The sequence below is a fragment of the Anopheles maculipalpis genome, chromosome 2RL (assembly GCF_943734695.1).
Source record: "Anopheles maculipalpis chromosome 2RL, idAnoMacuDA_375_x, whole genome shotgun sequence".
In the NCBI taxonomy this organism is placed as follows: domain Eukaryota; kingdom Metazoa; phylum Arthropoda; class Insecta; order Diptera; family Culicidae; genus Anopheles; species Anopheles maculipalpis.
Window position 1 is genome coordinate 45,270,087 of NC_064871.1, and position 23,380 is coordinate 45,293,466.

The 23,380-nt window shown below is 43.7% G+C and overlaps 5 protein-coding genes across 5 annotated transcripts in view; 3 read left to right on the top strand and 2 right to left on the bottom strand.

The window, feature by feature from the left end:
• The window catches only part of LOC126559083 (40S ribosomal protein S8), a 269,441-nt gene that overhangs the window by 207,734 nt on the left and 38,327 nt on the right, over positions 1-23,380 (top strand). The window lies entirely within an intron of this gene.
• On the bottom strand, positions 902-16,988 carry LOC126567175 (kinesin-like protein KIF3A). Its single transcript, XM_050223407.1, has 5 exons — positions 16,983-16,988; positions 16,679-16,894; positions 1,746-2,905; positions 1,255-1,672; positions 902-1,159 (listed from the first exon to the last, which is right to left on the bottom strand). Exons 1-5 carry the CDS (start codon positions 16,986-16,988, stop codon positions 902-904), a joined length of 2,058 nt encoding a protein of 685 aa, XP_050079364.1.
• Positions 11,418-13,916, top strand: LOC126559072 (uncharacterized). The gene is made up of 5 exons (XM_050215175.1): positions 11,418-11,517; positions 12,353-12,483; positions 13,371-13,531; positions 13,615-13,743; positions 13,808-13,916. Exons 1-5 carry the CDS (start codon positions 11,418-11,420, stop codon positions 13,914-13,916), a joined length of 630 nt encoding a protein of 209 aa, XP_050071132.1.
• On the top strand, positions 17,417-18,256 carry LOC126559110 (protein OPI10 homolog). The gene is made up of 4 exons (XM_050215221.1): positions 17,417-17,463; positions 17,553-17,682; positions 17,758-17,996; positions 18,059-18,256. Exons 1-4 carry the CDS (start codon positions 17,425-17,427, stop codon positions 18,254-18,256), a joined length of 606 nt encoding a protein of 201 aa, XP_050071178.1. The 5' UTR covers positions 17,417-17,424.
• On the bottom strand, positions 18,992-20,513 carry LOC126567177 (cysteine sulfinic acid decarboxylase). Its single transcript, XM_050223408.1, has 3 exons — positions 20,322-20,513; positions 20,037-20,262; positions 18,992-19,972 (listed from the first exon to the last, which is right to left on the bottom strand). The coding sequence occupies exons 1-3, from the start codon at positions 20,489-20,491 to the stop codon at positions 18,992-18,994; spliced, it is 1,377 nt and encodes a 458-aa protein (XP_050079365.1). The 5' UTR covers positions 20,492-20,513.

The window sequence follows — 23,380 nt, forward strand, 5'->3', positions numbered from 1 at the left end:
CGTGCGCAAACTACTTATACACAGATGCACAAATGAAACAAAAAAACAAATCTGTACACATAAATAAATCCTGTTTCTTTTTCTTTGTTTTGTTTCTAAACATTACTGGAATATTGTCACAACCACAGCAAAATCTTTCTAGACTTTTGTTTTTCTTGGTTTGTTACGGTTTTTATTCCTTTCCTCACCTATCATTCAAATCATTGACTATTTTTGCACACAAGCAATGTACGACTACTGTCTTGGATCAAAATTATTCAACTTGTCCAGCTAACAAGCGTACGAGTATCCTTTTCTTTACATTATAACGTCTGGTATCTGATGTGAAATCATTCAATAATGGCAAAATGGAAATTATGACTGGTATAAATGTGTGACGCATTGTGACGCGAAATAAATAGATCCTTTAAATCTTTATGATAAACAACAAAAAATACCTTCTAAAGAAGACAAAACAAATATATAATCTGCACTGTGATGAAGATTGATCGTTGATCGCTTTGCCGTGTGTTTGGTAATGCAGGGGGAAACCCAAAATTATATAAAATACTTCTTCGAATTAAAAAGAAAATAACAATCAACTGACATACGTCATTTCGTTCGACCGTAATGCGACTAGTATCGTATTGCACGTTTCTGTGTAAAGCGAGCAGAGTTGTGCTGTTGTGCGCTTATTCTTTCACCAATTTCGGCAATGTCTGTAATATATTCATCCAGCACATTTCCTAAACGAAAAGGCTAGATTTGATGAAATCTTGTCTTGCTGAGATACGAATTATTACTGTCAAACATGTCACGAGACACGACTAAAAGCATAGAAAAGCCTCTTTTCCATAAAACCATCCTGTCTTATACATTCTTTCATGGCTGTCCTCATCAGTGCACGATTGGACCAGTCCCCTTAATAGTACTTCCTAGCAGTCGTCGGTCGAGCTATGCCAGATGTACGCGGTCGTGCCGTTTTGGCGCGTATAGGTTCAGCCACCGAATCTGTATTGTAGCTAAGATACACATGCGACAGATCGACCAGATCCGTCTCTTTGGTATTGACCTTTGGTTCCGGGATGTTTTTGCGCATGTTATTTCCAGTGTAAGCAACACACTTGAGCTGCCACTCGCCAATATCCTCGTTCCAGTGGGTAAACTTCTCGATCATGTTCTACGTGTAACGTATATAAAGGAGGGTTTTTAAGAAGGGAAACAAGGTGTTTTTTTTTGTTGTTGTTGTTGTTTAAAACACTTTTAACTACTTACCTGGTACTCTTTTGGAATGTACGAGTTAATCACCAACTCGCAGAGCGCCAGCTCACGCGACAAACTACGAATGTTTTCGTAAATGCCTTCCTTTTCACGCTGCTGCTCCTGCTGCTGATCGGCCAGCTCCGACTTGATGCTCATCAGCATGGACATAACGCGCTGCAGCTTTTTCGTTTTGCCCACGCATTCTTCCTGCAGCGAACTGTATCGTTCCTCGATGTCGATACGTTCGGCTTCAATCTTTTGTAAATTTTCCTTCAACTCTCGCTCCGTTTTGGTACGCTGCTCTAATTCTGTGATGGAGTTTTCGAGCAGCAGCTCTTGTTCCTTCGCTTTTTCGAGCAAATTTTCACCACCGACGAGAATTTTGTTCTCCAACGAGGACAATTTAGCTCGCAGCTGATCTTGCTCCGATCTAGAAATGAGAAAAACAATATTTATAACAACATCCGTGAAGCAAGAAGAATGTGCACGCGCCGAAAACTCACTTTGCTTTCTTCAGCTCCTGCTGATTCTCCATCGCCTTCTTCTCCAGCAGCTCCTTCTCGGCGTCACTCTTTTCCTTCCGCTCGCGTGCCTTCTCCTTGCGGCGCTTCTCCTTCCGCTCCAACCGCTCGCGTTCACGATCCTCGTCCGGATCACACTCCTCCTCCACCGCATCCTCATCGTTCTCTTCCTCTCCGTCTCCTTCGTCTTCTTCCTCTTCTTCTCCACTTTCAATCCCTTGCTGAAAGATGCCTTCCTCTAGCTGTCGCTTCAGTTCCTCAATCTCTTCCTGGAAATGGCGCAACAGTGCATCCTTCGGTTCTTCGTTGATGTGAGCCAAATTCTGGATGCTCTTTGCACGGCACGCATATCGCAGCGTCGAAATCGTTTCAACGTAGTTCGAATCGGCCGGGCTAATGCTGGCACACATCACCGTCTTGCTATTGCCACCGAGCGAATCCTGCAACAGTCGCGTTAGCTTCGAGTTGCGGTACGGAATGTGAGTGCTTTTCCCATCGACCAGCGCACTGATCACGTTGCCCAGCACGGACAGCGAGAGGTTAATCTTGGTCGCCTCCTTCAGCCTTAAGCCCGACGACTGTGTCTTGCTCTGCCGCTCAGAACCGGCCAGATCGACCAACTGCAGCTTGCCCATACGCACGTACTGACGGCCGGCTTCATCCGTTTCGCTCGATTCGATCGTTATCGAAAAGATTGCGTGCGAGCGTGACGATTCGGAGTTCATCTTTGTTGCACCCACCACACGGTTCTTGTTGCCAAGCTTCATGATGTTGTCCAGGTCGTCCGCATTGTGCACGACGTACCCGCTCAGATCCTTCACAAACACACCGATATCGGCACGCTCCTTCACCTCCAGGCTTTTGTTCAGCTCTTTACCGAGCAGATCGCGTACCTCCTCGTTGTAGATCTCCATGTAGCTGACGCGTACAAGAAACTTTTGATTTTCCTTACCGCGCGCAATGTGACCGAAGATGTGCGCGAACGTGTTCGGAATGATGCCTTTCGTTTGGGGCGATTCCGGATTGCCGGACATGGTGTAGGTTTTGCCGGTACCGGTTTGACCATACGCCAGTATGGTACCATTGTATCCTTCCAGCACTTTATCGACGATCGGACGGGCGGTGTCAACGTAGAGATCGATCTGAAAGAAGAGATGAGATGGTTGAGGTTTTAGTTCGTGTGTAGTTTTGAAGAACTTAAATTTGGTGCAGAACTTAAGGGACATTTCACTATCCAAAATTTGATGACACATGTTCCAACAAACGGACACCATTTCATCATACATCGTGTCAAAAAAGTACATTCTGCCGTTTCCTCCAGAGCTCATGCGAACTCATAAAGTGAACGACAAATTAAATCAATTAATTTCTCTCACAAAACCTCCATACGCCACTGTTTTAACAAGGTCCGATGATCGTAACTACCAACGCAAACGTTCCCGATGCCTGACCTAAAGCATTCTTCACCATCAGTAGTTTTTTTTCTGTCTTCCAAAGCTAATCTTACTGATTCTTTTCAATGAAGTGCGCTAATTAAATCAATTACCGTCTGCTCCCACTCCCATACTTGCCACTGTGGCGAAAGAGTTGTGTAAACAGTTTTCATCTTAGCTCATCGTTGAGGTTGTTCTCGAGAAATTGTAGGTTAACGGCGGGGTTTTCCTCTTCCGCAGGCCCAACACGGTGTGATCGATGATCATGGTGACACAAACCATACATGAAGTAATGGAGCGTATCGGAATGCCAGTATGTCAGTGTGCCGTTGGTGCAAGACCCAGCGTACGCAATAGGAATGAATCATTTCCCTTGAACAGTGATTAAAATATGTTTCATTAATTTTTATTCAACATAAGAACGTGCCGTTTGCATCGGATTTCGCTAGACGCTCTCTCTCTCTCTGTAAATGTGTCTTGTGAGCAGGGGAGACTAATTGCTGCCTGATTCTAGTGAAGCAGAAGAGTACCTCGTTACAGTGGTAATGGATTCCCTTGATGTACCTCACAAATAATGACCCTTTTGTTGCATTCCATCCCTACCAAACTGGGCGACGTCTGTTGAATGCCATCAACATTCAAATTAGCACAAATAGGCTGACAGGCACATAGCGAGTGCTAATGCAAAGACAATAGCGATAGCGAAGCGATCGGCCACTGTCTGAGTGTTCATCTGCATAATTAGGCTTGGTAAATAGTTGCTTTGTGAGAATATTTTCTATATTTTTGGAATTGTCAATAAAAGTAAGTAGAAAAGTTTTTATATATGCATCAACGTCCCCCACCAAGTGGAAATGAAACATATGAAAAAAAATCGTTGCTTCTACTCGCATGCTTCGCAAAAAGATCTCGTGTGCTTTAAGGGTTCATCCATAGCTTTGCAGTGAACCCGTTCACTGCAAAGCTTTCGAACCAACGTAAGCGCGGTTTCAACACACCAATAAATGGGCCTCGCTGTACGGTGTTCACTGCTCGCAGAGCAGCACGTTCCGCACACCAACACATTCAACCATACGGCATACGGGGCAAGTGTTTCCCAGCATAAGTTTTGCTGTTCGGACCGCAAACGCATGTGTTTCCCCTACACAAACACACTCAACATCGAGCATAAAGAGCAACTGGAAGATGCGGTCCCCTTGGTGCCTGTGTGGTGAGGATTTTAGTTTTGAGCGCGCTTTCCCCCAAACCGGACGTTTTGCCAGAGCGTTCTTACTGCCTATTACCGTTGGGTGCTACGTGAGAGTGAACATTTTTGAAAATTCGTTACTACTGAGTAAGATAACGTGCGTCCACGTGCAGGCCGATTTGAATTTGAATTTGATCGTGATTTTTAAAAACACACCAAACAGGTTAGCATATTGAATGGATCGTTATTTTGGTTAAAAATTCCACCTAGTGCCTAGTGATATAGATGTATTCGATAATCTTACTCGCTCGTTGTTCCCCACCGTTCAATCCACCATACTTTAAACATCCGAGTAATAGCTTCATCAGGTCGACTGGGTTGCTGCATCGTGCGTTAAACGTGTGCCGCTTCTCGGGTGTGCTCGACAAATTGAATTGGGCGCGGCCCTTAGTTGACATGCCACCGCCAACATAATTTCTCGCGCGCCATTCGTGCCTTGCGGGGCATTGCTAGATGCAGAACTAGCCTAGAGTTAGCTCTTAATTAACAGGCTGACAATGTGTTTAAATGAAACGGTGTGTTCTGTGATTAAACTTACAAGTGACATTCATCGGACACAAGACAACATTCTTTTGAATCGAAAACAATAACGGTATAAAAATTCCCATCTTCGTCTACTGGATCGAACTGCTTGATCGAAACTATGGCACGGATTTGGCCTGTAACAACGATAGTGTCTTACCCGAAACGGTTGCGAGCTGGTATTTCATGTCGACGCTAGATAGCGTGTGCGTGACGGGTGCGTGCGTATCGTCGTTTGGCGTGATATTCGTGGCAAATGGAGAACATTCACGACAGAAACAGAAGCAGGAAAATGAAACTATGCCGTTGCATTGGTAAAAAAGCTAGCTTTGTCGTTTTCAATTTTAGCACAAGAACTAGGAGTGTTCGATAATGCATGCACGGCGGTGCGTGTCACTTCATGTGCTATGTGGTTTTTGTTTTTGAGTTCAATTAGTTTAACTTGCCTTAGACGACAACGTAATGAAGATTATTAATTTTTGCATGTCACACTACGGACACTAAAGGCACACCTTCGAAGCTCAGCAATCTAGCTTGAAGGCGCAACAATCAGTAGACGGAATAATTATGTTTGTGATCACCTGAAAAATCCCGCCAAAAAGATGTGAATAGCATTGGAATGTTGACATACCAGTTTGATGGGACGTGCCTTCGCCTCTTGTGTATAACGCGCGAACGATCACAAGAGTAGATTATAGAATCTGTGCGATACATGAATAGTCCAATTTATTTTGAATATATCAAACCTAGACACTGGCCGGGTTTTTCTCTAACCGGTTCTGCAAATTTCGCAGTTCGGCAGTTAGCGATTGAATATATGATATGAGAAGTTCTTTTTCAATCATTAAAATAGCAATCAAAATGTTTGAAACTAGTCTTTAATACTAAAATGATTGAATGAATCATTAAAAGTTTATATAAAACAAACGTGTATTAGTGGCGCTGGAATAAAGGCGAACAATGTTTCTCTTAAATAGATGTTAAAAGTGAAAGTACGCCTATCGATGAGCTAATTTACATACATTTGACAATTTTCACCGCAAATGTACTACACTAAATGCACTCCAAATGCACTCCCTAAACGTGGTACGAGACATTCTAAACAGACGATAAATACACACTACAATGCCACCAAGCAAATACTTTTCTTCGCATAAAGTCGTGAAAAAAATCAATATTAAACTGTGAGGGTAAACCATGGAAAGCAAACACGACCCAGAGCGAGTGAACTGCAGTTAAGTTGCAGGTTGTTAAAAACTGCAAGTGTTCGTAATGGAGATGTGTTATCAAGCGCGGGCAAAAATAAAGAGCGTTCTCCTTCCGGTTGATTCTAGAGCGTGGTTTCTGTAATCTTCCCTAGTATTCTGAATAGTAGGGGATCTGGAGAATACCCCTGTAGTTAGGACTGACTAACCAACTACGTGGTAATAAATCTATTAAGCAATTCGATGGCCTTTCGTGACAAAGAAGGTTGTCAGACCAAGAAGAAGTATTCTGAGGATTTGCTACGAGAGTTGAAAGTTGGTCTAAACTGCGCTTTTGAGCGGTGCTGTCCCATCCACAATTCAGTTTGAACATTTGGTTTTGTTTACATTGAACGGTACAAGAACCTGAAATAATGGTGTTGGACGCTGCCGTCTGTTTGTTCCAGGCGCTTTTAGGCACTGTTACCCGCACACTGTAATGGCAAAAAAAAAAACACATATTTATTTATCGTCGGAGTGCGGTAAAGCTTCGACGACCACACCTTTCTTCGGAGCAAGGCAGAGGGTGCCATGAAGTTTCCATGATAAGAAAATTGTGTGGAAGTGTATTTAAAAAAGTATTTTTTTATACAAAATACTGGAAGAACTCTTTTCATCTTTTGAACCTCAAAACTTTATTTAAAATGTTTTGTGTATCCATAAAAATAATAAACTTTATTCAGCAGAGAAAAATAACCAATGCGCCCAACCCTTTCACCTTCTAGCGGAGCAGTCTAACGTTTCTTGCACGTCTATATAATACATTTTAAAGGTGTCTTTCACGGAGCAAATTTCTATCGCGTTCTGAACACACACACATACGTATAACGACAATTACCTTTGACTTACTCCAAACAATTCCAGACATAGGACGGGTATGTCGTCGTTTGGTTCCTCCGGGTTGAGCGCACCGTGACCCAATTGTGTTGCCGCTTCAGTGACACGCAAACGGAAGAACCATTCTAGATACTCTTTCTTACTTCACGCCACAACTCAAGCCTTCATTCTAAAGGGTACGTACGGCTAAGAGAAAAACACCTGTGCAGACTAACCTGTGCACGGTACGGAAGCACAGGTGAATGTTCGATGGTGCAACCTGTCCTGAAGTCTCAGTCTGCAACGCGTTGGTACGTCGATTGCATGATTCGACTCCACGAAGAGACCCCCTGGAATCTAAGACCGTACCACTTGAAGAAGTGAGTGTTTTTGAAAGCAACAGGTAGAAAACCGGTTCATGGTGACAAACGGTGGCCTGTCAGGTGAGCGGATGATGACTGTTTGCTGAATCAATGCGATCAATGATTGATTGTACGGTTCGTCCTAGAGATCAGAGGATTAAGTACAGGGTTGGAGAGTAGTGAGTCGTTACGCATAGGACAGGACGTTTGAAATCTCTTAAATAATTGTTCCTGTTTTGCCGGATACACGGTAGTCGTTAGGGATCTTTCAAAACATATACACAACTGTTGATATAAATCGGTATCTATCACACGATCGATGCTGTGGTGCACACTCTTGCAGCGGTCCTACGGCAGCCCGCAAGATATGGACAGACAGGAACAAGTGACAGTCACTCCCTCTTCTTCTAGTGAAGCGGATAACCTTCCTACAAGTGAAAGTGTTTTTGTGGTTACAGTCTTGGGAACGATGAGGATATGTGCATTTACCGTCGGAGATTGGTGTTATGCTGCTCAAGTCAGCTTGCGATATACTATTGCTGACAGTAACTAGTGTCTTGGTGAAGTTTAAAGTTTAAAACCCTCGACTTCACTCATAAGAAATACTTGGGAATAAATATCAGTAGCGTCATGGGCCTGTGTTTGTGGCTTGTTTACAAAAAAAAACCCAACTTACAGTGGGTCAGTAATAACCGCTTCAAACTAGAGAATTCACGATCGAGCCAAAGAACACAGAGATATGAATTTTCATCTCAAAGCAGAAAGCGATAACGCACTGGACAGCATCACCATAGTTGTAGAATTTCCAAAAAACCGGTTGGCTTTAGTGTGCTAACCAACAGACATCAAAATTCAGTCAGGACAGGATCAATTATTAAATCGCCTTACATGGGTTTTCGAGTTCATCCCTCACCTCAAACACTACACTCCAATTCCACAGGCAAATTTTTCCAAATCTTCTTCTGGCAATGAGACTTTGCTAGACTTTGAGCTAACCAAACAGTCTTAGGAGGGGGACCCCTGATATCCCTAATAGCAATCACCTTTGCAGCGATTTGTATAACACATATTGTACATAATAAATGCGCGGGAAAGTTTTCCTACCTTTAATGCTCGTGTGGCCACATCGTCATGAATAAGAGACTCCGCAAACAGAGTGAATCAGTCAAATTACTTCACAGAGCTTCCGCAGTCTTTACGCAGTCTTCCAACAGCCAAACAGCATGTAAGAATGATCAATCTCTCACACCCTCTCTCTAGGCATTGAGCAGTGTTGCACGATTTAAAAAGAAAACGTGGCTCTTTAAATCCGTGACCCTTTTTTTTCTTGCCTTTGTTTGGGAGGGTCGAAGACTGCGTTTGGAGTACACTGGGGCAACCATTTCCAAAACCAGAGCTCTCTCTCACAATTCTCTTCCGATGCTTTTGCTCTTGAATTCTCCCCACAGCATGATCCACCACCAACCACGAAACCTGGTTTGGCGGGATTTTTGTTTTCTGTTGGAGCAAAATTATGCTGCATGGTGTGACTTTCATTTCATTATGCTAGCGCTAGTGCCTGAGCTACCTTTTGTTTTTTTTCCGAGACCACTCGGAACCAACTTTACGTGGACGTGTTGGGATTTTGGGGAGCGGTCAGCACACCACCACCAACGATGGCTACGATAGTGGTTGAGGTTTTCCGATGGCATGCTATATGCCCGGAGGTAAAGCAGAAACGCAGTATTTATTTTGATACGTATTTTGTTTTGGTTCGCCGTTTCGCGTCCGATGGCGCGGTTTTTTTTGTAGCACGCTGACACGCAACCACATGGCGATGTAATATGACTCAGTACTCGCACCAGATTGAGCGATTGCACGAAACAGGGAGAGTCTGTTCTGTTCGGGCAGGAAAACAAGGAACAACCTAACATTAGCTTCACAATATTGAGTTTTCGTTGGATTAAATAAATAATTTAATACTCCATAGCGTACGCTCACTTTCGGGAGCTGTTTTTGTCCTGAAGAAAGCATGGATTTGTATATTTTTTATTCACTCGCACAAGAAGACATCTTACCATACTTCCGAGCAAAACAGAACAAATAAACAATTGCGCACAGATTGTGGCACATTGTTACTGGCTTTTTTCATATTCAAAGGGCGAAATTTCCCATAACTGCTACATCTATTCGATTGTGCTGTCATGAGCTACGCAGCTGCCAGCACATCTCGCGGGAGTTGGAAATGTGTTGTCCTATCTATCAACTTCAAAACATCGGACCGGTACGCCCCTGAGCTTTCACTTCTCGCCCAGAAATGATTGCATACGTGTGTCGAACAGTCACCCTTCCCTTCTAGTAGACCCTTTTTGTACTACGGAAATATGCGTAAACATGCAGGCTCTAAACATTGATCTTCGAGAAAATGTTTGATCACCAACGCACAAAGTAACTTGCGTGTCAGTAGTTGCATAAGAAGATGATCTGTGAACCGATTGCGTGTGCTGTGATCATCGGAGAAATATACTGTGGTTGATGTAAATATTTTTCTTGAATCACTCCCTGCAACACTAAAATAGACTCGGTGAAACATTTGCATCTGAACCCGACCGATGATGAAAGTTCCATCGGAACGGTGACGACTATCGTTAGGTTAATCATTACAGCTTTGATCATTACTGCCGTAATGTGCAATGGTGGTTATTTTTACTAGACGTTGGTTACTTTTTTTTTGCTCACGCTCAACTTTCTCTCGCCAGTTTCTTGAAGGCTTCCGGACCTCTAGCATTATAGCCAGCATGATCAAGTGATCAATCGATAAAAAAAAAAAAACAGATACAAAAAGGGAAACAACACCATATGACGGGTTGTGTCAAGCAATGCATGCAATTTCGCGCGACAAAGCGGAAAGAAAAATGGAGGTCTCTTTGACTTCGTGTCCGCATATCTTCCAGCTTGCTTCCTCTGCGGGCGTGACAATAACAATGAGGCTTTTACAGCTAACACTTGCGTATATCGAGGCAAATCGTCACACATTTTCCTGCTGCGATGCAATATTGCTCCGTGTGCTGATGCACCTTAGTAACATCGCGATCGCAGAAGCCGGTAAACCAGTTGCACCGGATCGCTTCTTTCCCGGTCCGAGAGACTCAGAAACGCAATATATGGACAGAGCGTCTATATTTTGCTTTAGGTCTCACGTCTCCATACTGCTACCAATCATCAACATCGTCCGGAAATCAAAACAACCCATGCACAGAGCTGCCACACAGAAGGGCACGGAACTGGTGTGTAGTTTTGTCGTCCAAGCAAGCAATCGGACACGGACAACCAGCTTCGATGGAGCAATAGGGAAAATACAAAACCTCACAGCTGGTCGGCCGACCCTTTCCTCTCAACCGAACAAGGGAGCAGCATAATGTTTGCCCGTGTCATAAGATGTAGAAATTACAACTCTGCGGTGGCGGAAACCATGCAGCATACAAATTAACCAATACTGAGCTGAGCACGATCGCTGTCGATGTTGAAGAGAAAGTCTTCCATGATCCGTGGTTGGAACATTCAAATTATAGACCTTCGCGCTAATGTGAAAAACTATTAATACTGATGTGGGGTATTCCTTTTGGAGGAATGAAGAAATTGGTAATATAGCACTCAGTTAGTTGAATTTTTAGTTTACGTGCCTTTCTGTAGCGACCAAATTCTAATCATAACGATCGATACGATCAAGCATGAGAAGTATAGTAAAGCTCAAGAGTACGAATGCATCAACCACAACTACAAGCGCACACGTTGGCTGCAGTTGCGTGACGTTGTATAACACATTCGTCACCTTCGCTGAATATATTTATCGTCAATAGATCCCTATGCACCGCCTGTCAAACTACGCCCAGTGATCGAATCCATCGGAAGTCAGTCACTTGCTGGTGATCGTAGACAACGGTTATTATTATTTCTCCAACCGAGAACTCGTGCCCCAGTATCTTCCACTGTATATTGAGTGGTCTAGAGTCGCGTCACCGTAGTTGCCGCACCCCAAAAAAAAAGCAAACATGGGCAATTCAAAGTTTTCACGCAATCAAAAGAAAGAAGAAAGTAAAACGGTGGAAGAGAGTGCAACGGAAACAGTTTCACCAAAATCGTCCAAAAATGGTAGGTTTTAACTTAGTGTTCGATGGTGTAGAACGAATTGAAGTTGTGAGGATTTATGCATTTTTAACCTGATTTAATATGAGTCATCTACAACGAAATCTAACATTTGTTAATGTGTTTACAGTGATTTATCGCAAATAATACAAGGACAGTGTGAGGATGAACATAGGTAGAGTATATGAGGGCAGTATTCCGGAACAAAACATAACTCACCATCAAACTGCCACCAGTTTTGTTGAAACATTTGTTGCTCCAACCAAACCAAGTTTTTGTTGCTCACGGAACCTAAACATAATTAATCCAATTTAACATCCTAACAACCCTTGCAATGATTTCTTCACATTGTATTTGTGTGTCCTTGTCTCAACACATTTACTCGCCAATCGAAAGTGTCACCCTGTTATGCAGCTCGTTCCAACAAAAAGACGAAAACCCTTTTCCTGCTTACGGCGGGCAATTATTCAATTACCATTAATCGTCTACGCAATGTTTCTGCTCAACAATGTCTTAACGTAGTCACGCTAAGTTGGCGATTGATCACTGAACGGAAACGAAAATTAACGGAACTTAAATTGTACCAAGACTAAACGTGAAGTTTTACAAACAATAATGGTGTGATGTTTAACATCACATGTACTACACAATGTTAACAACTCAATAGCAGCATTAGAGCTTCGAAGCCACGATCGCACGAGTTTTTTTAACTGCAAAGTGTTAATATTTGATTCACGAGTTCTACACCAAGCAAAGGGTTCAAACTGAACAAGAGATCGGTAACGGTAGTGCAACACAAAATTAATGTTTTTTTTTATCATTGTTGTCCCATCGGTCACAGAAATCTCTCGTCTAACGATGGCTAGTGCGGAACACGGTACGGATCAGGCTGATCGTGGCATGCGCAAGGAGTACTTCAACAGCAGTGGTGCGGGAAAGTTTTTGCCTCCAGTGTTCAAACTTCTAGAGTTGGTAAGTCCTCGAGTAACAATGTTCAAATTGAAACGATTAAAAAAAGGTACTTTAACTGCGTTCGGTCAATGGGTCATATTGTTGAATATGATAATGTGTCACTGCGCCTATCACAGGACAGTGTCAATTGAAACGACGTACAAAGATCTAGATCTGGTTTGAGACTCTAGAACACGCGCTGGAGATGCAAAAACAAAACATAAAAATGGTTTGATATATTTAAACGGAAGCGAGAACCTTCCAAGCACCTTCGGACGTTATGCAACTACACACAACCGCCACCAACAATCGGTGTAGAAGCTATACAACGTAATAACAGCAACAGCAGCACCACATCGCAATTAAATCACACACAAACTCCCGCATACCTCAACCCCTGTTCGCCCTTGCATCTGTACACCTCCATCTCAAATGTGCAGATGAAAGATATCGATTGTCTTCGCAAGAGTGAAACACAATCGACGCGACCGAGATGGCAAAAAAAAAAAAACAAGACACCACTTCTATTCCAACTGCCTTTTTCTCACGGGTAGGCCTACAGGTCTTTGGTGAGCTAGAGGAGTTGCAACGGCTGCTCGTTTGCCGTCGATTGTCATCACTCATGCACCCGCTAGCATGAGTCAACGACGACAAATAGTTTCGCATATGCCCCCGCTGGACCTGACGGAAGCACCCACATCCGTTTGGCCCGCATTCCATTCGTTGATGCAGTACCAGAGATTGTACGACCACGATAATTAGTGTCGTTCTAGTGACGTTATTCTTCCCCAACACGGCTTGTTTTACTTAAAGCATCTTTTACTGTCCGACGTGTATTCTCTACACTGCAAAACTTCCAGTGTCTTAGCAACTCACGGTTACTATCGTCATTTGCTCTATAATTGCAGGCTGTCGCAATCGTTTGCATCGGACTGATCGATGATCCGGCCCACAATTCGCGCCTTCGCGTGTTCATCTCATCGCGTACCGTTGCGCTCGCTTACGCCACCTTCGCCATGTTTCTGGTATTCTCCGTGGTCTATCTGTTCGGAAAGGTTATCCGAGACAAGTATGTTGTGATCGGCGTTGGTGTGTCGGCACCAGTGAGAGACGATACCAATTATTGATCTATTGACATTTTCCATCTTTCAGCTTTCCATGGAAACTGAGCTCGCTCCTCAACCTGACCGGTTTCATTCTATACCTAGCGACAGCGGCCTGCATTTTGAGCGATTGGTCCGAGACGAAAAACCGCAACTATTGGCCACCAAACACGCAAAGGTATGGCAGTTCACAGATGATTCATTTTTGCAGGTTGACTTAACATTTACTCTTTACCTCCTAGAATGGATTTCTTGTGCGGTGCTGGATCGGTTTCGGTCGTCGGTGCAATGTTCTACTTGATCGATCTAATTGTCACCGTGCGTCTAGGCATGAAGGGTGAAATTGAGTGAAGTAAATGTCTGTAAGAAGACATATTTTTCTAGAAGTCGCCTTATGAAGCACCACATTTTTGTTTTTCGTACAATTCTTCCATCCATTTAGATATTAAGCATAAACACGTTACATCTTATTTTCTTCGAAACAACCTGTAAATATCGAGAAACGAGCTATGCAAGCCAAACTATCGTTTAGCCACATTTTCCAGTTGTGATTAGGTGCTGGAAAACTACACAAACATCGTCTTACTCGACCCAGTGACGAGTGTTCGTCCAAAGGCAGCTAAAAAACAGTTTCCGTCCAGGAAAATCCTTTTTAAGGTTGCATCGCCTAAGCATTATCGAATCAATCACATATTTTTTGGAATTTACCACTCATTCCCACTTTGTTATTTACATTATAAAAAAAAAAAATCAAGTTCAACATTCAAACATCAATCTCACACGAAATCTTTCCCAACACTCGATCCATCGATACTGCAATAATTCAATGGCATTGAAGATGGGTGGTAAGAACTAATCAACCAAATATTAGGACGTAAGAAATCCTGTAACGGGCAACCGTAATTACTGTTTACGTTTTCGTGAATCTTTATTTATGTTTAACAATTCTACAACACCAATATAGCAGCGTAAGATTCGTTAATATTTGTTACCCCATTAGCATTAAAGTCCTGCACATTTTTAACATGTTTCAAGTAATTGAACGCAAGTTGAAAAATGGTGTGCAGGATAGGACCGAGCGAGTGTTTTTTCTCTTCAAAAGCCATACCTTAAATTACGTTAACAGTGGAATAAGATGGAAGTGGGTGTGTCCTCTTGTACAAATTACGTTGTCAAAATATTATGTTTATCAATAGCAAAGCCCATTTGCATTGTGCGTTTAAAATATTATTCTTGTTCGAATCACCATTTAAATTTCTAATAAATACATTATTGTGTCGTAAGTATTATTTAAAAGTGATTGCTGACATCCGAAAGCCAAAGTTATTAAATTGGAAATAACTTGCCATAAAACCAGTCATTAATAAAGCTAGCCGGTTTAAAGGCACTGTTGCAGAATCGTAATGCCTTGGGATATCTGGCAAATATCAGACAATTGCGGGTTTTGAGTCTGCAATACATCAAGATGTAGTAACGAACATGCTTAGACTCGAAAATCATATCATTGGCATATTTACTCTTATAATTTAGCATTCATATTTATTCCTAGATAAGCTTGTATGCAGTATCAACCTTTCAAGCGGTTGGTTTAGGTAACGAATATCATTCTGATAATCTGATAAGTTAGAAATGGCGATATTCCTATCCAGAGCCCTCAACGATCTTGTTCAACAGAAATAAACTTAGAACAATTCAATTACTGATATTTTCGGAGACGTACCCAATGTTCTAATTCACATCCACTAGTTAGTTTTTTTGGATTGACAAATTTTCAACATATTTCAAAACTTCCAGAGAAACTGAAATTTTGACTTTATGGCTCTCGTGGCTCTCGTTTATGGCGCCCGCGGCAATCAGGCTTTTTTTTTATTATTACACAATCATTAATGAAGTTTTAGGCAAAAACAAAGATTCTATAGACAGTTCTTTTGCTGATGAACTTACTTCCAAAATTTGGTAGAGTTATACCGGGTAGAAGTATCGAAAACTGGTCTTAAATTATTGGCGGCAACTGTAAACATATGTTACGATTTCACTGATTGACAAATAGTCAATAGACTAGTATAAAGAAGTGATATTTACTTAGTTAGTTAGTTTGATACTCTGCTTTGCGGCTATCCCAGGTTTCCAGACAATAGCGGCGTGAGTCTTTACACGGCAAAGCAGAGAATTAAATCCCGTCAGGACCATTTTCCCATAATGAGAACTTGACGATCCAACTACGTGGTATCAATTATTCTCGCAAGTCATTAGATAAACAGCATGACCTTAACAGATTGTTAAGCCAAAAAGAAGACACTCAGCTGTGATAAGATCTCCTTTAAGCTCAATGATCTCATTTTTACACATGGCACCAATCTAGTTAAAGAATTGGGTGGGTCCGGTGGCCCTGTGTGTCACAGTGAAAAATTTAAGAGATAAAAACAACTTTTTTACCTAGTGACATTACAGTAATCGATTTTAAAATTTAAGATGGAACGCCACGGGTAACACTTGATAATGACTGCGAAAGCTGAATTTCAATATTTTCCTTTCATTTAACTTTATCATACATCCATTCGTAATATAATTTCCAATGTATATTGGAAATCCAAAATCGGAAATCTCACTACATCCAAATGAAAAAAATATACTTCAACAAACACTTCAAAATTTAGTGTTTTACCCCCATTGCTTGTTGTTTGACTATTTTTGAAGGTCGTTTAGGGTTAAATAACTTAAAAACTTTGTACAAATAGTAACAGGTGGTAGAGATGCGATACGGTTCACCTCTGGCCTTGAAATAGACTTTTGCCAACACTCGTTGTGCATTCGAAGAAGCCATCTGGAGCATAAATTGACCAAAAATCGACCTATTGCAATATAACGAATTGTAATACATACTGTAAGCAATTAACAAAATAACAAACGTGTTGCTCAATGCAACCTGCGCGGTCCGAAATGGTCATTACACGCACATGAAAGAGAAAGGAAACGGCGTGTATCGGCAAGAGGAGGAGGCTCACTTCGAAGCCACTCAACCCATCATAATTGCAGCCAACTTCATACCATACACCTCACTATCGTGGCTATGGTGGGGAGGGTGAATGATTGAAACCAATTGAATAACGCACCTGTGTCGAATCTTCGCCGAAAACGTTGTCAAAGTAGTACACCTTCGGGGGCTCGCTGGAATTAGCGCCGGGCTTTACGACCGTGATGCTACGGTTCGATTTGTCCACCTTGATCACATTCTGCGATCCGGAATCGAGCTCATTTTTGTCCATCGGCCGGACCCGCACGACGACTCGAACATTTTCAATTTCACCTTCATTTTTGATCGCTTCCTCCTACGGGACAGAACAGAGAAAGGGGTGGCGATGAGACCATATTACCCGATCCGGGGATGATGTCATGGCACCGAATTTAGCTACTAACCGGCATCTTGTTACAATCGTTCCGTTCCCTGATTGGGACGATCAATCCACTAAACTGGCACAGATAAACGTTTTCACACCAGGAAACTGAATAAATTGCTCATTGGTGCCACTATTTCGGCAGCGGTCTTGCAAATTCGATTTTTCTATTTTGACAACAAAACATTGGCAGCGTTTGTTTGACGGCTGCTCCCCTTGACAACTGTGTGATAGTACGCACGTTGAGATGGAGAGGGCGCTCCGGTATCACAACAAATGCGCCTCATTGCTGTGACAAGCGGGAAAATATCAGCAGGAAAGCAATGATAACACCGATCTTTCGGATAATAGACTGTGTTTTTTTGTGGGTAAATTAGCGTATAGGTGGTAAAGTTTACCGAAGATAGTGCATTAAGAATCGGTTTGTGATTATTGTATATATAGGAGCGTGTTTCAATAGCAAAATGTTGAATGCATTGGGTGTGATTGTGTCCGGCCGGCTGGTAAGTTCTAGAACAAAAATCCACACCATGGTTTGTGGTCTGCGGTCCCATACACGGAATAAGTTAACTGATGTTCGTTGTTCTTCCAGGTTCAAACTGATTTCCAACAGATTAGTGAATCCCATTTCTTAATTACCATTCCGGACGCGGATAACGTGAATCATGTGGTCGTTTTCCTGACCGGTACCACTCCTTTCCCGGAAGGTATGGCTGGAGGAGGTATGTTTTCTTTTGCATCCAGTTATTTCCACGTGAAAACACGAAGAAATCTAAAACTCTTTCCATTCGATGCAGTTTATTTCAGCTGGCCCGATCCGAATGCACCACCTAACTGGCAGCTGCTGGGATACATTTCCAACACAAAACCATCGGCCATCTTTAAGATATCGCAGCTGAAGAAGCTGGATGAAATTTCCGGCCAATCGACGATGATGAACAACGTATTCGGGAGCAATCTGCCTATCTCACATATCGCACAAATCGGTGTGTCAATTGAGCCGGAAAGCTCACTTATCCAACAAACTCCATCGACGGTAAGTAGTATCGAATCTCCTTCTCGCCTGTCCACGTCTAACCAGTGACTTCTTTCGAACAGACCACATCGAGCACGTACTACCAGTTCGGGCAAAAGATACTGGAGAACTTTTTCAACTTTGTTAGCAGCTTCTCGGTGACGCAAGCTCAAATGACGCCGGCACCGAACGAAACGTTTGTCCCACTGTCGACGATACAAACGTGGTACACCAACTTCGAGCGTAGGTTACAGCAGAATCCAAACTTTTGGAAACATTAGAATCTATTTCCGACCTTCGAATGCGATCGATTGGCGCACCCCGGGATACACGTGTTACAAGGTTTTCGGGGATATAATGAACAAGTTCGCTGAGATATTGACTTTTTCGGGTATATCATTGATTTCATCTGCGAGATGTTGAATCATTCGGATGCTGTCGTTTGTTAGTTCGACTTTTTTGTAGAATCACGCGTTTTTGGTCCTTGCCAGTGCTGTAAAATGTCTTGGCGACCCGAACAGTTCCCTGAGCTATGGATATTAGGATGGAAAATATGTGTTTCTACAACCGACAACATCTGAGCAATTTAACATCTTACAGATTGAATCAATATTAATATTATATCTGAACAAATCAATGTCTCGGCGAACTCCCCTAGGAACAAAATCTGCTTCTCACTAGAGCATTCTTCTCTGTGAGGAGTGACATTTTGCTTCTGGGGTTGTTTGTTATATCCTCGAAAACCCTGTAAGAGAGGTAGAGGGAGAGAGGGATGGGATACGAAACGTTTGAAATGGCCTTAAGGAGGAATATTCGATCAAGAAGACTGTCTCACTTCGCTTCACACGCTCTCTCCATCTCTAGAAGTCATAAGGAGTAGTTTTCTAATCGCCAAAACGAACTGGATTTAATCATCTTAAGTTTTAAATGCGCTAATTTTTGTAACAATTATCGGCAAATTTGTAATGCAATCAGTAAATGCTAAGGCTTTGTATTGTACATTTAGTGTTATGCGTTTATGATTCTAGCGTCTTGTTGAGAAGGTTTTCCGTTGTTTGTCGAGGTTTTAATTCCTCTCCCACACGCTCGATTTCATCGATTACGTACTGCATCGTTGCATACGTCGGTCGCGGATGACACGTAACAACCATGCGGAAGAAGTTACCTATCCCTTTGTGTAGTAGCGGCACATAACCGACCAGAACCGTGCCACGCTTTACCATCCGTTCCTTAATGTCCGCCGTAACGCTATACAAGCGCTGCCACCATTCGCTCGTTTCCTGATCCGGTGTGCCTACACGCATCCACGAAGGCACATACCAGAAGCTGATGTTAGTGTACTGAAACTTTTCCAGCACCATCCGGAAGCCGGCCCTTTCGAGCAGTCGTTCGTGTAGCGTCCCGGCACAATCGAACGCATTGTCGACGAGTGCTTCAAGCCCGTCCGAACCGCGAGCTTTGTACATGAGCCAAAACTTGAACGCATCGACCTTACGTCCACATTGCACACTTTTATCGCCCGTATCGTACGAGATGTCGTAGAATTTGTCCTGCTGGAAGAGATAGTCCGCCTTGGCGGCATTACACTCATGCAGCAGGCCACGTTCTTTGATCAGCAAAATCGAACACTGCAGTGGTGCGCCGAGCGTTTTGTGCGGGTTCCAGGCGAGCGAACGGGCACGGCTAATGCCACTGAGCAGATGCTTGTGACGGCGGGACAGGATAGCGGTACCGCCAAGGCAAGCGTCTACGTGTAGCCATATGCCGTACCGATCGCAAACGTCGGCGATGAGATTAAAATCGTCAAACGCACCTAGAACCGTTGTGCCGGCTGTTGCATTAACGAAGAATGGTTTGCGTCCTGACTCCAGGACCGAAATGATGGCCTGTTCAAGCTCTTCCGGTATCATGCGTCCGCGGTGATCGGTTTTCACCTTGATCAGATTGTTCAGCCCAATTCCAAGCCAATGGACTCCCTTGGTGATGCTGTAGTGGGCCTACAAAACGAAAAGAGATTTAATAGCAATTGGAAGTGCGATTGCCGTGGGTTAAGTTACGTACATCCTCCGAGGTAAAGACAACCAACGGATGCGCCAAATTCGCTACACCCGTACGCTTCACATCCGGAATTGTGCGATAGCGGGCCGCCACCATTGCGTACATGTTGGACATAGAACCACCCGGGCAGAGAATTCCATCACCATCACCGAATTCAAAGAGTCGCAAGCATTTTGCGATGACCGCATCCTCGATCAGCGTAAACGTTGGTCCGACCTCGAATGTGTATCTGCCGATAGAGTAAGTAGGATTAATCTAATAATTCTAATATTCTCGCTCCGGACGTACTGGCTGGTGTTAAGTGCCTCCGTAATCCAGCTCCCAGTCAATCCGTACGGATCCACCCCGGCAAACAGTTGATTGTGGAAATGATTGTGACCGGTGCGAACGGAATACTGCAACACTTGGCGTACGATTCGTTCTACTGTCGACGCACTGCTCGGCGTTTGCTCATCCATCGGGAAGTGAATTAACTTCTGTAAAGAGTCAATGAACGAGAGAATGAGAAAGCAAGAGCGGTTCAGGAATGTTTTAGGGTATAGCCGGTTTGGCGCCATTATCGTCGCCAAGTCGTATCAAATAATCATTATCAATCACTTGTCAAGACTTGTGTCTTGCGTTGCTTCGGGACTTTGGGGTGAATGGGAGGCTTGTAATAAAGCGGTCAAGTGCCGTCGCCGAACAAAAGCATTTCGGCGTGATATCTCTCCCGTTTTCAAGAGAACACAATGACCGTCACCTTCATTTCCAAGATCAAGGGAACATATCTCGTTCAAGTTTATCTTGCAACGCATGATCACACGATGACTTACCTTTAGATCATCGGGATACTCAAACGCAACTAGGGCAAGGGCCAAGGTAACCTTCCTTAGTTAGCATACGGAACACGCGCTCCAGAATAGTCCACTCATCTTCAGCACTGAGCGGAGTTCCTTTCAGTGTTGCATCTTGATGGCCGTTCATCTTTAGCTGGACTTGCTGCTGTGGATCTAATTCTCCATTCTTGCTCTGTGTAGCCATCCCGTGTGTCTTTACCGTTCTCTTTAACGCTTTGCTGCTGCAACTGGACCAACTATTCCCGACGCAACACACGCACTGCACCTTGTCCGGTAGTTCGACAACGTCTGAGGTCCGTTCTGTCACGATTTCTCGTTTTCACCGTGCTACTTATCGGTGACGGTGTGTGACACCGAGGGTTTGATGGTGTTGATGGTGGTGGCAGATCACACGAGACGGTGTTCCGGACCAGCGTGTTGTCGCGTGTCTTAGGACGCTCTGGCCCGTTGATGCGCCGCTGCTAATCAGCTGAATGTGTTCTCTCGGTCGCGTTCCTTGTTTTCTCTTTCTTTTCGCGCACTGTATTACGCGAGTGAGCCCCGGTTTATTGTGACTGAGTAAACGCATCGTCGCGTACGGGCGATAACGCAAACCGCGGGTTGACATACGGGGTGGCAGATTGGTGGGTGAGATTTGCACCTCGCGATGGTGTGTGCGGAATAGTAAGGAAAAACGCAACACGGGAACTTGAAAGTGCAAACTGCAGTCAGCCTGCGATAGTGCACACTATAAATATTGATTTTTTGTGGGTAAAGCAAAAAGTTGAACAATAAACCCAGCCGGGAAACTTGATCCCACTTGTCCAACAAAGGATCTTGACTCTTCCCAAGGAAATGTTGGTTATGTTTGTAGTTTTATTCTAGTGGAGTTTTTGTTTTAAAAATTAATGAGAGTAGCATCTCGTGGATGATGCGACTGATTAAAGCAAGATGATGCAAACAGGAAATCTGTAATGTAATGTTTTATTCTGTACTGTGTAAGTAAATGATATGTTGTAATTATTTGAGGAACTTATCCAAAAAAAATAAAATGCATGCGATTACGCTGCCATCAGACCGACAGACCATCAGGTTTGAGAGTGGTCAAAGTTTACTTGATGACTGATTTTTTTTTTAAATTGAAAGCTACAACAATTTATTTCCGGTAGTTACGCCGAGAATATTGAAAGAACTTTGTAAAAAAGTTATCGTACCGCCTGCTCCATCCGGGCTGTAAAAAGCGTCATCCATTGGCGCTGTAGCGACCTCGGGTTAGCGGTTAGATGACCGTTACCAGCAACCGTTGTGAGGCAGGCAACATCAGACGTTAGACGTTAGACGTTCGGTGGCGCACCGGAATAAAAAAAAATCATTCGTTCCCGGTACGTCCAAGCGAAGAGACCAACTCGCGCGGTAAATCCCAAGTGTAGTTCTGATGATCAGCAATAAAAAAGTAGTACTCACGAGGTGCTAAAACTGGTGACCCCGACGTGATTGTCAAAGGAATTATCTTGCGATCAACCTCCGTATTATCGCTCTCGTTCCACGCGTAACCGCGACACTTAGTGCCATGCGTCCTCCATTTTGTACGTGCAAGTGTATACGTGCAGAGTGTGTGTGAGGAATACTTCTGAGCTCATTGACCCGTGCAAAAACGCGTTCGAACGTGCCTCGCGCATTCCGCTAGCATCGACTCTAGAGCATATTGGACTCGCGACCAGTTACATCCTGCCGCGCTAAGTGCATCGTGTGTGAACGGTTCGAGGTACTCCCCGCTAACGCAGCGTAAAAGGTCTTCAACCAAAAAACCAACACCGTTTCCACTGGAAAGCGTTGGCCAACGCAGCGACGCCGTGAAGGTGCAACACATTTCGTCACCCACGGAGCGTCCCTGCACGAACCGAACAATCGCAGGATACCGGGAATTCGAACCACGCCGTGGCGTACTTATACAGCGAGCACACGCATACCATCACCAACCACGTGTGTCGCTGTCGAACAATCGACGGCTGATGCAATCGACATGGTAAATTCGGAGAAACGAACCAACGACAATCTCCACTGGTAGTGTTCTCGAACATTCTTTTGTGAGCGCCATCATCAGCGAGTGCGACCGAGAGGGAAGACACTGACGCCGAGTTGCGCGCGCAAATTCTCCAACCGAGACCATCATTTTCGAATTTGCCAGGCTCACCGTTGAGCCAACGCCAGCATCGTTCAAAGCACCGCTTCTCGAACCGTACCAGCTACCACGGGTACAGCAGCGATACCCTCCGTTGCTCCGTACTCCGCCGTCGCCATTGCAAAATTCCCACGGCTCACCGTCGAGCCACCGACATCGCCGTTTCAAAAGCGCAGCTTTTCCGAAACGTGCAACGCAGCCGTCGTCGCCGAATTCGTGGGTATCCAACAGGACGCGGATAAACGCAGCCATCGACGGACGTGTCCGTGCACACCCATCCGCGAGTGAGAAGCCGCCATTTTCTTCAGCTCGTCAACCTACACCGACATTGAACGAGATTTTTCTTCGTG

What these genes read in the sequence shown, in the direction of transcription:
- LOC126559072 (XM_050215175.1), top strand. Translation starts at nt 11,418, where the DNA reads ATGGGCAATTCAAAGTTTTCACGCAATCAAAAGAAAGAAGAAAGTAAA. An exon ending in TGTTCAAACTTCTAGAGTTG is followed by an intron (nt 12,484 to 13,370) that starts GTAAGTCCTCGA and finishes CTATAATTGCAG; the next exon opens with GCTGTCGCAATCGTTTGCAT. An exon ending in GGAAAGGTTATCCGAGACAA is followed by an intron (nt 13,532 to 13,614) that starts GTATGTTGTGAT and finishes TCCATCTTTCAG; the next exon opens with CTTTCCATGGAAACTGAGCT.
- LOC126567175 (XM_050223407.1), bottom strand. An exon ending in TCGGCGAAGATTCGACACAG is followed by an intron (nt 2,906 to 16,678) that starts GTGCGTTATTCA and finishes CTCTTCTTTCAG; the next exon opens with ATCGATCTCTACGTTGACAC. An exon ending in ACATTCCAAAAGAGTACCAG is followed by an intron (nt 1,160 to 1,254) that starts GTAAGTAGTTAA and finishes CGTTACACGTAG; the next exon opens with AACATGATCGAGAAGTTTAC.
- LOC126559110 (XM_050215221.1), top strand. Translation starts at nt 17,425, where the DNA reads ATGTTGAATGCATTGGGTGTGATTGTGTCCGGCCGGCTG. An exon ending in TGATTGTGTCCGGCCGGCTG is followed by an intron (nt 17,464 to 17,552) that starts GTAAGTTCTAGA and finishes TTGTTCTTCCAG; the next exon opens with GTTCAAACTGATTTCCAACA. An exon ending in GGAAGGTATGGCTGGAGGAG is followed by an intron (nt 17,683 to 17,757) that starts GTATGTTTTCTT and finishes CATTCGATGCAG; the next exon opens with TTTATTTCAGCTGGCCCGAT.
- LOC126567177 (XM_050223408.1), bottom strand. Translation starts at nt 20,491, where the DNA reads ATGGATGAGCAAACGCCGAGCAGTGCGTCGACAGTAGAACGAATCGTA. An exon ending in GAGGCACTTAACACCAGCCA is followed by an intron (nt 20,263 to 20,321) that starts GTACGTCCGGAG and finishes CTCTATCGGCAG; the next exon opens with ATACACATTCGAGGTCGGAC. An exon ending in TTGTCTTTACCTCGGAGGAT is followed by an intron (nt 19,973 to 20,036) that starts GTACGTAACTTA and finishes TTCGTTTTGTAG; the next exon opens with GCCCACTACAGCATCACCAA.